The 16100-nt window shown below is 47.5% G+C and overlaps 1 protein-coding gene across 1 annotated transcript in view; it reads right to left on the bottom strand.

The window, feature by feature from the left end:
* Positions 1–9705, bottom strand: part of LOC144179586 (sodium-coupled monocarboxylate transporter 2-like) — a 107630-nt gene extending 97925 nt beyond the window's left edge. The window contains exon 1 of the mRNA XM_077707997.1: positions 9201–9705. Within this exon, the coding sequence (XP_077564123.1) occupies positions 9201–9347 (147 nt within the window). The 5' untranslated portion in view covers positions 9348–9705. The remainder of the gene's footprint in view (positions 1–9200) is intronic.
* Between the last annotated feature and the right edge of the window lie 6395 nt (positions 9706–16100).

Genomic DNA, 16100 nt, shown 5'->3' with positions numbered 1-16100 from the left:
TTAATATATAGTCGCAGCGACACCTGTATATAGAAGCGCAACGCATATGTTTCATATCGTTTGCACGCAGTTGATAATATGATATTTCGTCTGGGGGCGATGCGATTTCATATTGGTGCGCAGTTCTTTCATCGAATTGCGACCACTTATAGGGAGGGCGTTGATAGTGGTGTTGAACTAAGACGTAAAACTCCGTGGATGGTCACGAAACTCAGGGTACGTAACGAAGGAAACTCACCGAATGACACTGACCGGGCTATATCAACAACAGTCGTCGAACCGTTTCGCCGTGAACCGCTCACCGTTATTTACTTTTTCGGTGCAGTTACGGTTCGGATTCAGCGTGTTAAAAAAATAAGGGTTCCGGTTCGAGCGCAGTCCCAGCAAAAATATCGGTTCGGTTTCGGTTTTCGGCTAGGCTCGGTTCCGGTTCGACACCCTGGAAATACCATTCAAAAACCTAAGGATGTGGCCCTCTTAAAACGCGTTGACCTCATACAGTGACAGGTTCGAAATTACCACCCAAAACAAGTTCTCGCCAAAGCTGGAGTAAAAGTTTAATTAATAAATTGTAGCTGACGGACATTCTGAACATTCCTGAACTACCGGGAACGAATATGTCTTGCCCGCTGCTTAGCTTATCTCCGGGAGTAGCACTGAGTTGTTTTCAAAGCTCATGCGCATACTCATACGCATAGCGAAGAACCCATTCCGCTGCTGCGCTATCCTAGCAAAAGCGTGGGCAGCGCAGGGCACAGCCCGCTTGCTGTAACGGGTATGCCTTCGAACGAGTTCTTTCGTGGTCTTCCTTCGTGTAGCAGCTCTCAATGCATCTGCCTCACGCTGCTCTCTCGGCGCCTCATATCTGCTCGCGTATCGTTGCCGGAAGGCATCGTTTGACCAGAAACCAGAGCACGGCGTTCAGTCAACAACGGGATGTTTGACTGGAAAACACAGCACGGTGGCGTGTTCAAGTGCAGCAAAGCTTCCGCGTTCCGCTCTAGGCGACCATCGTTGTTTTTGTGTACATACAGCGCCCTCTCTCTCCGCATGTAAGCGCTAAACTCCCGTTGAACACTGATGTTACGTACTCTATTGTTACGTACTCTATTGTTACGTACTTTATTGTTACGTACTCTGTTGTTACGTACTCTATTCTATGTCCTTGTTTCTCCCTCTTGGAAGCTTTGAACTTCAAAAACAGCAAAACGATAGTGTGCGTTGCCTACCGTGCTTCTTTTTCCAAAAGACAGCGTATACGTATGCGCTATAACACGCCTTTAGCTTCATAACTCATTTTAAAGGGTTTCAATAAACGCACAATAAACAGCACTTTCAATAAACGCTTTCACTCTTTACTTCGCGCCTGGAAGCACTGTGAAAGCTATAGTTATCGCCAGAACGGAGCGGCCTTGCGTGATTAGCTCGTTGCAGCATGTACGCCTTCCGTTTCTGCTTTAGTTTTGTGGCTTTCTTTTTAATGTTGCTATCGAAAGCGTTCATTGCTGCAAATGAAGTAAAACCAGCCAACAGCCACTACATGGCCTTAATGACGTAAGTCGAGCGGTTGAGAAACGCGAAGTCCGGAAAAGAGAGAAAAACCTTTTGAGCGAGTTTCCAAGTTATCTGATGGGCATGGAGACGTAATTTTAGGCTGAAATACGTTGCGACCCTCTGATCTAAGTAGTGGTGACTACGTTTGGTGAGCATTTAAGATTTCAAAAAAGTTGCAAAAAGTGTTGTAGGGTCCCTTCAAATATGGCATAATGTAGGGAGGGCAATAGTATAGTGCTTTTGCCACCAGCGTACACGTTGCAGCGTCTCTGCAGACGATTCCCTCTCAGGCGAGGAAGGTATTCAGTAAAACAAGTGGTGTTTCCCGAAAACTGGCATGCGTGCGTCCCCACTCAGCTTCTGACGGTTGCAAGTGGGCAGTAGGTGTGCAACAAGTTACTTTTGTTTATACGATCAAACAATAAAGCTGAGAGCGGTTTAACTTCGCATGATAATGTGCGGAGATAAGACACGATTATTCTGAGAGCATGTCGTCGTTGCGTTATCTCGGCTTAGTGTGAATCGCCCTAGTGAAGTCGCTTAAAAATCAAAACAATGGCGTTCAAAGATTACGCGGTAGCAGCGTGCAGTGGAGAGTGTGCATTTTAAAACTTTATAACAATTGAAAGCAAAGTATGCGGAAGGCACGACTCACATGGTTTAATCCGCCGGAGGTACCATCGACAACAGACTGCATGTTTGAAATTTCTGCTTCGGCAGACAATATACAGTAGAATCTCGATAAACGGATATCGCTTAAACGGAATTGCCGCTTAAACAGAACAGTAGCCTGTAAGTTAGTTGGTTTTGTATTCAGATAACGTAAAAAAACTCTTGGTAATCGGAACTAACATTTCCGCGTCACCGTGTAAACAGAACCAGAAATGGAACTTCTTGTGAAACCTGTTGGCATGAATGAATCAGCTTTTTACTGTTTCGGGTGCTTCATTTCTGTTTTCTTTTTCAACCTATGCTTTATTTAGTCTCGTTGGCCTCGTAAGCCTCTCTCGTTCGTGGTCACCGTGTTAGCGCAACGAATGCAGCATCGCAGTTGTTGTTCCAGTCGTTCCGTCTCGATTCAAGACGCCGAGGTTTCAGGGCTCAGCTCCTGCCGCTCGTTCGTGCCATCAAGGTGCTATTCGCGCCTGATTACCGTGTGGTCATCTTCTAAATTCCGTAGCTCCTAAGCACTCACGAATTTGAGGCCTCTAGCCTCCGTGAAGGTGAAGTTGTAAGGACTCATACAAAAATAGATGCATTTTGCAATGCACAGCGACTCATTGTTGCCAAATTAACATTTCAATGCTGCACCAAAACCTGTTTAGTTGTCTTGGTTTCTGAAAAACTAGCAGCTACATTCACCTTTTAGTGCTTAGAGTCCCATGAAATTGTACTAAGAGTGTGTACGCACACAAATTTGCACTTTCACGCATCTATATCAGTAAAGGGAACTCCTGTTAAACGGAACTCATTTTTTCGGTCCCTTAAAGTTCCGTTTATCGAGAGTCTACTGTATATGAGATGCCGAGTTATGGCCGTACGTTTTCACATCGCGGAATGGGAAGCTTCCTAGCTGGAGGCACACCAGGTAACCAGAATAACATAAGTACCCGACCAGCGCTTTCGAGCAGCAGCCGAAGGAAAATGAATTCAGCCTATAACTGCCAGCCTTTCTTGAAGCCAAGTGCACGCTAAACCTCTATAGTCCTTTCGTGGGATGAAACGTCCATTTCAAGCACAGTACGGTAACACGAAGTCCAAAGTACTCAGGCGAATTGCCCTTTGTTTCGAACAATAGCGACATCCAGCCTTACCTGATCATTTATCTTTAAGAAGCGTCACAAAAAAAAATAATAAAGTTTGCTTTCGGTTTGCTTCACGGCCGATTGCGTCAGCTGTTAGGCATGTCATTCGGGGTAATGGTCTGTTGCGTTCGCAACACTAACTAGCCTCGGTTGCACACTGCGCCTGGCCCACGCATCGGCGTCTTGGGGGAGCAACTGGTATCCAAGACTGCTGTGAATTCGAGGAAGCCGGTGACTTACGACGACGATCCTCGGTGTAGCCGCCAAAGAAAGCTCGGTGTAACCGCCACGAGTGAAAGTCTTAGTGGAAGGACACTATGCGAAAGCTCTTGCCATAAGAGGTCACAACGCCAGGCAACCAGCTACACCTTTCAAACATGTTTCAGAAAGCAACGACTGTATGTATTAAATAAATTTCAGTGCTATTCCACTCTGTGAAGGCGGATGACGAGCGGAGCTGTTCGTGCGTCATTGGCTGGCGACAAACTTCCGCTCAAATCGCGCCGTGGAACCGGAACGCGTTCAGCGGAGTTGTGAGTGGGCTTCATGTTGCAACAAACAATGTTCCAAAGTCAGCTAACAAAGACCAAGCTTGCACCGATTTCTTTAACGTCGCCTTCTCTTCTTAACACAGTGTACATGAAGGAAAGTTTGACATCCACCTAAATGCAGCCAACGGCTACAAAGGAAAGCTATACAGCTTTCTCAGAAACTTCGCAGTTGAAGAAAAATTCGTCCTGGTCCATGATCCTGGTCCTGGCCGTTGGCTGCATTTAGGTGGATGTCAAACTTTCCTTTCCAGAAACTTATTCCACCGTGGGGATTTCCCCTAAATCTGTTCTATTAAAAACAGTGTATTTCGGCGCAGCCATTTTGTAACACGAAAGTGTTTTATTCCCGGATACACGGAGATCTCGCTGACATCATATCCGTCACGGAAGTGACGCCAGTACAACGAAGCAAGCGGCTTGTAAAGGGTGCACCCCTGCACACAGGGTCTTCCTTCAGGGAAGCAACGTTTAGTACTAAAGAGTACGTTATACTTAGGGCTGTACGTTTTCGGGTTTTATATTTAACACGAAAGTGTTTTCTGTCGCGATACCCCAAAATTTCACTGACGTCACATCCGCCACGGAAATGACGCCAGTACACCTTTGCCGAAGCGACGCGCCAGCAGGACGTCACTCGCCAAGCACACGCACAAGAGAGTCGCCTACCCGCAAATCACGCTCAGCTGCAGATTTGGCGGCACCTTTCACTTTCGTCGTTTACTGACTCAGATGACAGAGGAATCAACCAGTTTTTTTAAAAGACAATATATTCAATATATTTCAATCAAAGTAAGAAGCGCCGCAGGCGGACAGGGGACCGACGGGAGTGTGTGTGCCCAATTGGGAGGAAAGAGCGACTTTTCTCGTCCTACGGACGCAAAAAAGGAGTAGTTAGCCTATAACAGCTACGCTGTAAAATACCTGCGAAATATATTTGGGTGTTAAATTTGGTAGCCTCTCTCTAACTACAATCACCGGTGCGCTAGCACTGTCATGTCACGTATCCTTCGGGGAACTGCAAATTATTATTGTATGACTGATGTATTCATTCATTATCAGTGGCTTATCAGTGGCGAAAACGAATAGAATATACCCCCAGTCAGCAAGCCAGCAAGCGAGCAAATGTGTCAACGCTGGGTGTCCTCGGGGCTGTTGCACGGAGGTTGCGCTGTGACATTCAGACTCGTGTTTCTGGCATTCACTCTGCGCCTCGCGGAAGCGCATGGGGTTCTACAAAGACCAAGGTCTTTCATCTTGTCATGAATAAATGTCCGCGCGTGGGTCAGGGTTAACAACACGACAGTGGGAAGACGTATGCCGCGACTACTGAGGCCGGGTTGGGTGCGCTGATTGATTTCGGCCAAGTCGCCCTCTTTCAACCGGCGGTCAGATAGAATGAGAGCTTCAAGGCTACAGGCTGGTTGCAAAATTTTGTTGGTTTTTTGTTAGGTGTCCAAGGAAAATTCTTCTCTGCAGAAAGAGAAAAATGGAAATACCCAGTAATATTTCTCCTGTCTATGTTTAAAAAAGTATATATCTTTGTAATTTCCTAAAAGCCGTGCAAATGGTACTTTTGCAAAACATATACCCGTACTGCGTGCTGCGTGAGAAGCTTCGAGTTAACTGACGTAGATGTTAGTCTGTTTAAAAGTCGGATAGAACTACTCATATCATTAGGTTGATAAAAAGTGTCTGCCAACCTTGCTCGCTTAGTTACGCGCAGTGCAGGGATGTCTATGAAGCGCATTCAAGCACGGATGTTCGGGCATCATAAAATTACAACAGAAAAAATGGGAACGCAATGCTGTTCCGCATCTAACACTCTGAAATCAAATTAATTACCACGACACCAATATGTGAACAATTTCGCTCCAAAGTTTTCAACGGCGTCTCCTAAAGACCAGTTAGAAGAGAAAATAAAAAGAGAAAACATGTTGCGGTGATTAATCTCGGATGCAGCTGTCCACCGCCCTTTTAGTAATCTATTTGAACCACATCGATTCTTTGGGGAGAACCGTTGCGCGCCCAGAGATCAGTCGCAAGCACGAGAACACTGGAATGCTTCCCGTCCAATCAGCAGTCAGGCTGTTGAAGGGGCCGCTTGCTTTAAAAAGATTGCTTGGCCTCGATAACGGAGATACCCGTTTTATCGCAAACTTCGAACAAATAAGGGAAATGTTAGGGCAAACAGATAAAACAGTGGCGGCTCCCCGGCAACTTCCGGGTGATTTCTCTCCGACGTTGGAGGCCGACAGCCTAAGCCTCTGCCAAGAAACGTGACTGGGCCACTAGTGCCTTTTGATCGTAGCACTTGGATGGTAAGGTGCAGCCAACCGATAACACGTTTTAGTGCTGGCCTCTATTGCATAACTTCTGCCCGTGTTACATAACTGTAGCAAAAAAACTGTCGTTGATTCCTCTGTCATAGGAATCAGTAAAACACGAAAGTGAAATGTGCAGCGAAATCTGCAGCTGAGCATGATTTGCGGGTTGGCGGCGGTCTTGTGGGTGTGCTTGGCGAGCGGCGTCCTGCTGGCGGGTCGCTTCCGCAAAGGTGTACTGGCGTCATTTCCGTGACGGATATGACGTCCGTGAAATCTTGGGGTATCGCGGCGTATAACACTTTCCTGTTAAAATATACAACCCGAAAATGAACAACCCGAAGTATAACGTACTCTTTAGTACTAAAGGTTGCTTCCCCGCAAGAAGACCCTGTGTGCAGGGGTGCACCCTTTAGAGGCCGCTTGCTTTTTTGTACTGGCGTCACTTCCGTGACGGATATGAAGGCAGCGAAATCTTCGAGTATCCGAGAACAAAACAATTTCGTGTTAAAAAAAATTGAGGTTTTTTCAATATTCCTTGCGTTTATTGCTAAAAAGAACACCATTTGTAGCTGGAATGTAGCTGATTGAGTTACCAAAGGGTAGTTCTTTCAAAATGAACAAGGTTGTATTCTGTCTTCATGAACCCTTTCAGTGGGCACCCCAGTTCGAGCCAACTCACGCGGTCGCGCAACGGGCCCGGTGTTAAAGGGTCACTAAAGTGAGTTTGCTGAAATACTATTTTCGGGTCCGCAGATGGTTGAACCAGTGAAACTCATGATATCACTGTTAGTACAAAGTACACAGCCTGTAATCTGTATTCAGTGGCAGTAGAGAAAACCGCCATGCTCCGTTCACGGCCGCTGCAGCAACTACCACAATGACGCCACCCTGGGTTACACATGTGGCATCTGCATGCCATCTAAGCCTTTAAAATGTTGATTTGTACCATTTAGTAGTTTTGTAGATGCCTTGTTCACTCTCAGTTTATATTCGTTAAAGAAGCCAGGAAACTGCCAAACGTTTGCCTGCTGACTCATCAGCGTGTCGACATAGCTGACTCCATCAAACAAGAGAGGAGGATTATTCGAGAGAAGGAAAGGGGAGCGACATTCAAACCCGCTTTTTTTTAAAGAAATGCGCGAAGAAAGATCACAAGAACCTAGAACATAGCCTACGCATTCCAGAGTTCGGTTGGGCACGGTAATTAGTCGATGCCTACTACTTAATACAGCGTCCCTTTTAGCGGGCACACCCGTGAATACACTGGCGCCTCGTAACTACGGCGATTGGCGGAAAAATCGAAAGAACCACCCAGCACCATCAAAAACACCACAGGCACACAAATTGTTGTACGTTTAAGTTTGCTCTGTGTTCAAGTTGTGTTGAGAAACCTTAACTAAGACACTCGTGCCTTGGCGTTTAAATGTGCTGAGAAACACGCTTTGACATTTTTATTGTTCCCTTTGGAATCTGACAGGTCTTGTTCACAGTTGGAATTGATGTGGCATTGAACGACACATGTGGTGAAAGCTCAAGCGGATTTCTTCATACCCACGTTTCGTTATTTGGGGTTTATGGTTTCATTTTAGTTGTTCTTCTATGACGGTTCAGCCTTGAATATCTACTACAATGCAAGCGCCTTTTCAAAAACGCTTACGAAGAGACTTTATCCTAGCCACCGAAAACAAACAACAATGTTGTGTTCAAACTGTCGCCTTGGGATGAAAAATAGCACCGGTCAGAGAACAATACCCGCCGAAATGCATCACCTGGTGGTTCTTTCTGTTCGCCAGTTGAGTGTTACTAGAATAGACCCCGTTCTCGAATTAAATTGAGCAGATAATATTCGTTACATTTGTGGCTTTGTTCATCAATATTTCGTTTAGTCTGCTCCTGAAACACACAAACTGGTGAAAAATATAACTAGTGCGCTCCAGTGTCAGCGAAGTTGAGTAAGGCTAAAGTGCGCTCGGGTTATTATAGGTCAGACTAAAGCGAAGCGTTCAGGTTGGGTTAGTTCATAATAATTTTTAAGGTTCGTTACATTAACTAACCCTAGACTACATTCGTTTTTCTTGTGGTTACAGTGAAATTCAGTGTTTTCCATGCACACAAGCTCCACTTCCGTGTTTATACCCAGACCTACCTTTCTCTGCTGCCCTCTTTCACAACCCACCCATCTATTTACGTCTTCTTTTACTTTCAAATAAATTTGGATTGAGTAGTACTTGTGCAACACTGCCGCTTCGAAGGTCTTCGAACTCACTGTTTTTATCGAGCGGCGCATTGTGTATCTGTTTAGGCGCACTTGTAAGTAAGAGAGAACTGACAACTGACAATCTAAACTCGTATGTGTAATCATAGATAATACAACTCCCGCGCATATTGCTGCAATCATCGATAAGCGACTTGACACTTCACAGCCCGCTACTCGGCGGTGGCATCCAAAAGACTTCGCGAAAAGCATAAGGCAGTGCGAAAAAAGCTTTTCTTTTTTGTTCTTGCTCACCGAGTTAAAACAATCGATCAACTCGAGGACTGCGTTTACAGCCCAGGATTGTGTTTACACCGACCTCTGTTAAAAATGAGGAGCTTTTTTTAAAGGGACCAAAACCACCTGAACAGAATTTCCAAAAACAGACGAAATTTTTTTGAAAAAGACATAAATGCTGTTATATGACATGTTATACATGTCAGCAAGGGGAAGTTAGTTTTGACAGCGTTGCATTTAAGTCCGTTAAAAACACTTCGACTGTTTTCCGAAATTATTTTCGGAAATTCTTTTCCGGTACATTTGACTCATTTCGAAAAAAAGCTCCTCAAACGAGTCTGCTTCTTCACAACTGCCTTTAAGGCAACGAAGCAGTACTGTCAAAGGAGGAAGGGGGGGTTAAATGGCCTGTGACCACAGTGCTCTCGAATGCCCATGTTTTCGCGCACCAGAGATAGGAGGAAGGATTGCTTACCTGCAGCTGCCTGTTTCCCACGAGGAACTCCTTGTTGTTGGTGCTGCGGCGGTCCTTCCACGCGAAGTAGACGCCGATGAACGACGACAGCCCCAGGACAGCCACCAGGACACAGTAGTCGGCCGCGTGGAATAAATGCACCGCCATCGTGTGTAGCACACTCTTCGACCACGTCCAGCACTATCGACGCTTCAGGACAGCAGACACACGTTCCTCCGGCTCCCGCGCACGCTCAGACGCCGGCGATGTCTCTTGGTCTTCTCGGCCTCTGCGCTGCGTCAAGGGAACAAGAGCGACGCGCGACTGAGCCTCTTCCGCCTCTCTGCTGTAGGTGTGTAGCGGGGGAGCCGACGGCAGCAGCGATCGCGGAGACAGTTCGTTACCGCGCGCGGCCGCAACAGCGCGAGCGTCTTGTGCCCTCTCCACTGTCCGTCCCTTGCGCAATTCTCCGAGCGGAATTTCTCCCCGGCCGCGACTTGGGCAGTAGCGCTCGCGGACGCAGCTGTGCTGGGGTTGGGTGTATAGCGCGTGGGGAGCGGCCGCGTTATAAAGTGAGGAGGAGAGCGCTCTCTGGTGTACGAGGAAGCAATGTGTGGGGGAGTCCGGACGGCCGTTTGCAGCTGCCGTTAACTTGCACTGCTTTCCGCGTGTTTCGAGCGCGCACCTTCGTGGAGCAGAGGGCGCTGAACTTGCCGAGCTACGAAAGTTTTGCAAGTACAGCGAGTACAGCGGAAGAATTAACCAGAAGGGTGTAGTAAACGACGTAAAAACGGTGTAGTAAAAAGGGTGTAGTAAAAAAACGGTCGGCATTCCTGTTTCAACGTTCCTAACCCGCAACGTCATTTCCAGATATGCACGTTATGCGGAAAACTTCAGGCGATGCCCCACGGCGGGCCGCGCTCACCACGTTGCCTTCTTTGCGCACGTAAGCGTTAAGACTGAGAGTGCCGTTAAGAGTGAGAGTCTTTTGTCTTATAGAAATTCTGACATGATTTATTTGTTTACAATCTTACTCCTAATGTTGTTTTCAGCTGCCGGCGGCCCCCTCTAGGTAGTGTTTATTACTTAACACTTCTTTCGGTTTATTAGAGTTCAATCCCAAAGTAATGAACGGCTTTTTTGTGCTTGTTTTTTTTTTTTTGCTGGAAAGGCCTACGCGAGTCAAAGAACCGGGAAAAGAACGTACAACTTTGCTTGATTAAAAGATTAAGCAGCTCCTATTATGATTGATTGATTGATTGATTGATTGATTGATTGATTGATTGATTGATTGATTGATTGATTGATTGATTGATTGATTGATTGATTGATTGATTGATTGATTGATTGATTGATTGATTGATTGATTGATTGATTGATTGTGGGGTTTAACGCGCCGACGCTACACAGGCGATGAGGCGCGCCGTAATAGAGGGCTCCGGATTAATTTTGACCACCTGGGGATCTCGAACACGCGGGCATTTTCGTTTTTCGTCTCCATCAGAAAAGCGGCCGCCGTGGCCGGGAATCGAACCCGCGTCCCCGTTCTCAGCACCACAAAACCTTAGGCACGGAGCCACCGCAGCTGGTGCAGCTACTATTTTGTTTGACGAGAAAAGTTGCCGCTGTCACTGAAGACTCAGAGTTCAAGTTACTTCTGAGGAAGTAGCCGCAACCGTTTGTTCTATTTTCCTAAATATGCAATTGATTTGATTGAATTCCCGTTAAAACTGGCCTAAGCGTCATTTCCACAAGACAATCTGATGTTGTCTAGTGTCCTCCTTGTCCCTTGGAAGAGGAACTACGAGCTGTCGGTATGTAATGCGTTGCCCAGGGCATGACGTCGAGCGGACTGCAATGCTCTCAGCAATTCGGAAGCTGGCAGCTCCACACAGCACTCTGGACCACATCGTCTCCCCAAGCGGACATTGGATGCTGCGCAGGGACGTGTCACGCCTTCTCCTCGTGGTGAAAGGACCCTGGCATAGACTAATTAGGATGAGCTCGGGCGGAGCAGTTGCCGACGCATCCAGCCAGGCTAACCCCGCCTGATCCCACACAACAAGCACCAACACCACCAGGGTGCCTATTGAGTAACATCGTCTAATTTGCCAGTGTGGTCATGGCGTTACTCAGAGCCACGACGGCTAAGGTTCGGGTGCGCTCCCATCCCCAAATCCTGCCTTTTCATATCTGCCCACATCTGATATCAGATCTGCTATCTCTATATTGTATTCTCACATAAAATCTCCAATCTCAGTTCTGAGCCTAAAAATGTATGGTACCCCATACAAGTAACAATTTTTTGCAGTTGGTTCCCTTTAGACTCAAAAAAAGGAACATCTTGTTCAGCGCGGTGATAATGGCTCGCGTTTTTCGCGTGCATTGAGCCGTAAACCAATTCTGCTGGCTTGTGAACTCAATACAAAAGTTCAGAAAGAGGCACCCAAGGGAAGCGCTAACTGATGATTGACGGTTCTATATTGGCAGTTTAACCTGGCTGCAACAGAACGCACTCAGCGACTATACCGTCGTTTATAACCTAGAAAATGACGAATCCGTAAAGGTTCGTATTGTCGTTGGAACGTTTACGGTTACAAACGGCACAGGGCGTGGAAACAAGACTGTTAGAAGGTTCCAGGTGCTCGAAAGACTTGTCTATCGGCACCCTTTTCAAGAAAATGTTGGACTGGTGGAACAATGCAGCAAAGCTGCGTACATGACCTTATGACACAAATAAATATACAGCAACCAAAATAAAAGGAGGTACCAATTTTTGCTTTATAGAATCAGCGTTTTAGAAAAGAAATAATCCTTTGTCGCTAAGCAAGCACTGCTGCATCTATTTGAGGTATGTTTCAAAATGGAACCCGAACAAGAACTTATCGTCTGCCAGGTCCTTTGATTCGCTGAGGCCTTTTTAACGAAAAAAAAAAAAAAAAAAACCAAGGAGAAGAAAAAGCTGCTTGATACTGTGGGAATTATATTAACGAAGCGGAAAAAGTGCTTGGTAATATAAACACTACCAGTAGAGGCAACCGCCGGAAGCAGAAAACAACATTAGGAATAAGATTGTGAACAAATAAATAAAGCAGCCGCAGCGTGTTGTTGGGCTAGTTGGTATTGCATTTCAAGGGTGTAAAAAACTGCGGGTAAAGTTCAAGACAATAGAGAGTTATAGCAGATCGGAAAAACGATTCCGGTACGGTAACGTCTACCGTCTGGAAGCCACCGCGCATGCGCAGAACCCTAACGTATACCGGAGCGACTTGGCCGCGCGGTACCGACCGTGTCCGTCGTTCGGAAGCGGGCGGCCGCTTTGGAAGAGTTTAGGATACGTACGACTGGCTCACGCCTAGTCGAACGGATTGTAAATATGAGATCGTTTAAGAAAAATGAGGTTGCAAAAAGTGAAATCCGCGCGATTCTGACAGCTCAAGCAGCAAGCGGAACACGGTCCCGGCCCAACTGCCGTGGCTTGCGTCGTCGAACGACGCATGTCCGATAGCTTCTTTTAGGTTAAATAAAGGCGATATGGCTACTTAACTAGTACTAACAGCAACATGGGGCCCGTCTACAAATCGGCGAGTGAGGAACAGGCGGTATCAGTGCGAGGGACTCTCAAATGCAACGAAAAACTAGAAACAGCCAGCCGTATGTACTGAGCTTTAAGACCTTACTGAGCTTGACCTACTGGCGCCATCTATTGAAATGGCGTAGAGTTAAAATGCCGCTCCATGTTCACGCAGTCGCAGTTCGAATCTCTGTACGGGCGTTGAATGTTTTTTGTTTTTGTTTTTTTCTAATACTGTCTTTAGCGCTTTTGAGAACTGAAAACTAATATTTCAGCACAGGAAGCGCCACAGACTCACGAAAAATTGCCAAACGACGTACAACACAAGTCGCTCCCAGTCACGGTAGCATGGCCGGTAGTTACGGTCTGCTATAACTCTAAAAACGAGCCTTCCCGGTACGGTCCCGTAGCGGCTACCGTGTACCGTACCGGAACCGTTTTTCCGATCTGCTATAACTCTCTAATAGAGAGTTTTAGCATAGCGTGCTCCGTCCGCTAACGCTACGGCGGCGGGTAGCGGGGCGCGACTGGGGAGAGCAAATTCGTCACGGTGGGGTGGATTAGTTCCGCGCGGCCTGCCTTCACCATGCCCGCTCTTTCCCTCCGTTGAGGGGCAACCTCCTCGCACTCCCCGCGCGCGCGCATGCGCAGTCCGGTCCCTCTACCCGCTAACCTTAGCGTAGCGTACGGGAGCCGCTATGCTAAAACTCTCTAATAAGCAAGGGACGGGACGGGCGCCTGTCCAGTCCCTACCTTATTGTCTTGTCTTTTACGCGCAGTTTTTTCCACCGTTGACATGCGGCCGCCACTACGAACTAAAAATTACAGTAAGGCACGCCCTCAAAAAAGTCGTGCTTTCGGAGGACTCGTGCACACAATACAGAGTTTTAGCCGTTCCGTATGTTCCGTGTTGTACATGCGTACTGTGTTGACCGGGACTCGTCTGGGCACTTGCGCATTCGTTGCGGAAGGGTGAAATAGTTCTGCGGGCCGGCACTCGTTATGTACGCGCATTGGTCACGATGCGGGCTTTCCTCCTCGCCATGCCTGCGCGCAGGCGCAGTCGTGTGCCGGTCAACACGGTACGAACAGAACCGACGGAGCATACGGAGTATCCTGGTCCGGCATTGTAACTCCGTTAAGCGAAGTAAAGAAAACACGGGACGAGGGAGACAAGGACCAGCGCTGGTCCTTGTCTCCCTCGTCCCGTGTTTTCTTTACTGCGCTTAACGGAGTTATAATGAAATACCAACTTGCTCGTGCCCATACGTTGTTAAACTGGCCCTGCAGTCCCTCCCGCACCTACCCGTCACCCGTACCTTTCACATGAATGTCACGGTAGAAGGCACACGTTCCCGTGAGTGGTCGAAGTGCCCCCGTTTTCGCTTTTTTTTTGTTTTCGTTACTTACTCACTGGCAGCCGCGTGCTCGTAGCGTGGGCAGATTGAAACATCTTTGCCCTTTAGTAGAAAGCCTGTTTTGAATTACAGCAGCTTGCATCTCGGGAAGAGAGTTGAGTAATGCGGCCTCTCACTTGTCATCATTTCTTATAAAGAAGACAAAGAGAAATGCAAACAGCGGCTACTTCACAAAATACCATTGCTGGAGAGACGGCTGCCGCAGACGTTCAATAGGGAGACCAAACAGCTGCTGCAGGGGAACAGGTGCCCGCAAATCAGGATCCCGGATGTTTACGTGAAAAATTCTGACACATTCACATCACAGGCCACGTACATTCGAGTATACGAGATGCAGCACGGGGCGCGAAGGTATGACCTGCCTCCAGAACCACGCGCGGTCTAAGAATGAGATGGGAATGTCTGTGGAAAAGAAAGAACAACATCTCATCTTAAACTGCGACAGTTGAAGACCATGGCCTGCTGTAGAGACCAAGAAATGTACAAATCTTTCGAGAATAGCTGTACCCGCACGCAGGCAACGAGGCAATATTCTGAAGCCAATGTGGAGCATTGCATGAGCAGACAAGCTGCCCTCATAAAAACACGCAGCGGCAGGCAACAGCAGTTCCGCATGATAACATAACCCATCTGGTTCGGCCATTGCCTCTCTCTCAGGTCGACTCATCAGGAATAGTGGCTGGTTCACACATGCAGCACGGAAAGTCTCAGTTTTTACGACGTTAACTGGGACTGCCGGCATCGCTTCGTATAGCATATGATGTCTGGAAAATTCGTAATCGGCAGTTTAGTTTACGATCCTGGATAAAAAGAACTTCATCCACTGGGTCACCCGCTGCGAGTGAATATAGTCAGCACCCGCCGCCTTTCCTTCCATCTATTCCATTATCCAGGACGGACGCCGCTAGGACTCCCCGCAAACTTGCCCGGGAGACCACGATAGCCAAATGAACAACCCAAGAGTTCACGAGCTCTCGTATTCAGTCCCCGGACCCGCATCTTCAACGTCCTCTTCCATTAGGCCTCCCACGGACTGATGCAACCGTTCTTTGCCATCTCTGGCTTGGAGTCACCTTCAAAAAGGCTTACTCCCATTTGATTGGAATGGCAGACAGCGAGGCGTGTGAATTCTGCGACACAACGGAGACTGTACGCCACCTTCTATGCGAATGTCCGCGTTTTTCATCGGCAAGAAGGCAACTCTCCTCAACTTTACGGAAGCTCGATTCTCGGTGGCCGTTCTCTGGGGAGAAAATCCTGGGCCACTGTCCTTCACCGTCATCTACGCACAAGGCCACAAAAGCGCTCCTGTGCTTCCTAAAAACAACGAACTTGCGCAGAAGACTGTAGCGCAAGGGACTGCTCTCTGTGAAGTCAATGAACTCTATCGCCTGTAGCGTCGTGGTGCTGGCCACACCTCTTTACGCTCTCTCTTTACCTGCCCCTTCTTTTACTGCTCTTCATCTTTTTTCCCGTTGTTCCTCTTCCCCACGTGTAGGATAGCAAACTAGGCCACAGCCTGGTTGACATTCCTGCCTTTCCTTTACCTTTATTCCTTCCTTCCTTCCGGAGTTGAGTGGCTGCAAGCTGAGTTCAAATCCTCCGGCTGCATGCCGCGAGGTTCTACTGCAGTGGCAGTGACCGCCTACAACGTGTGTACGCGAAAGCTGATCAGATTCGCGACGGAAGAAGGTTGACGCATGCAAGCACAGCGGGAGCGAGCGATGGTATGCGTGCGGTTGCCGAGCGACGACCCAAGGTTCTTGATTTGGAGCTTGAATTCGCAACGACGAGCCCATAACCTACACGGATTCCATTTTATTTCTTGGTGATTGATAGATTTAGTGCGTCTGGCATAACAGTGTGGTGACGTCGTCAATGTGGATCACCGTATAGCAACATTAAAACAGTGCGAAGGACAAGGGCGAA

This window comes from Haemaphysalis longicornis, unplaced genomic scaffold, assembly GCF_048455015.1.
Source record: "Haemaphysalis longicornis isolate Haplotype H1 unplaced genomic scaffold, Haemaphysalis longicornis Haplotype H1 scaffold_4, whole genome shotgun sequence".
NCBI lineage: Eukaryota > Metazoa > Arthropoda > Arachnida > Ixodida > Ixodidae > Haemaphysalis > Haemaphysalis longicornis.
This window is presented reverse-complemented; position numbering and strand designations above follow the sequence as displayed.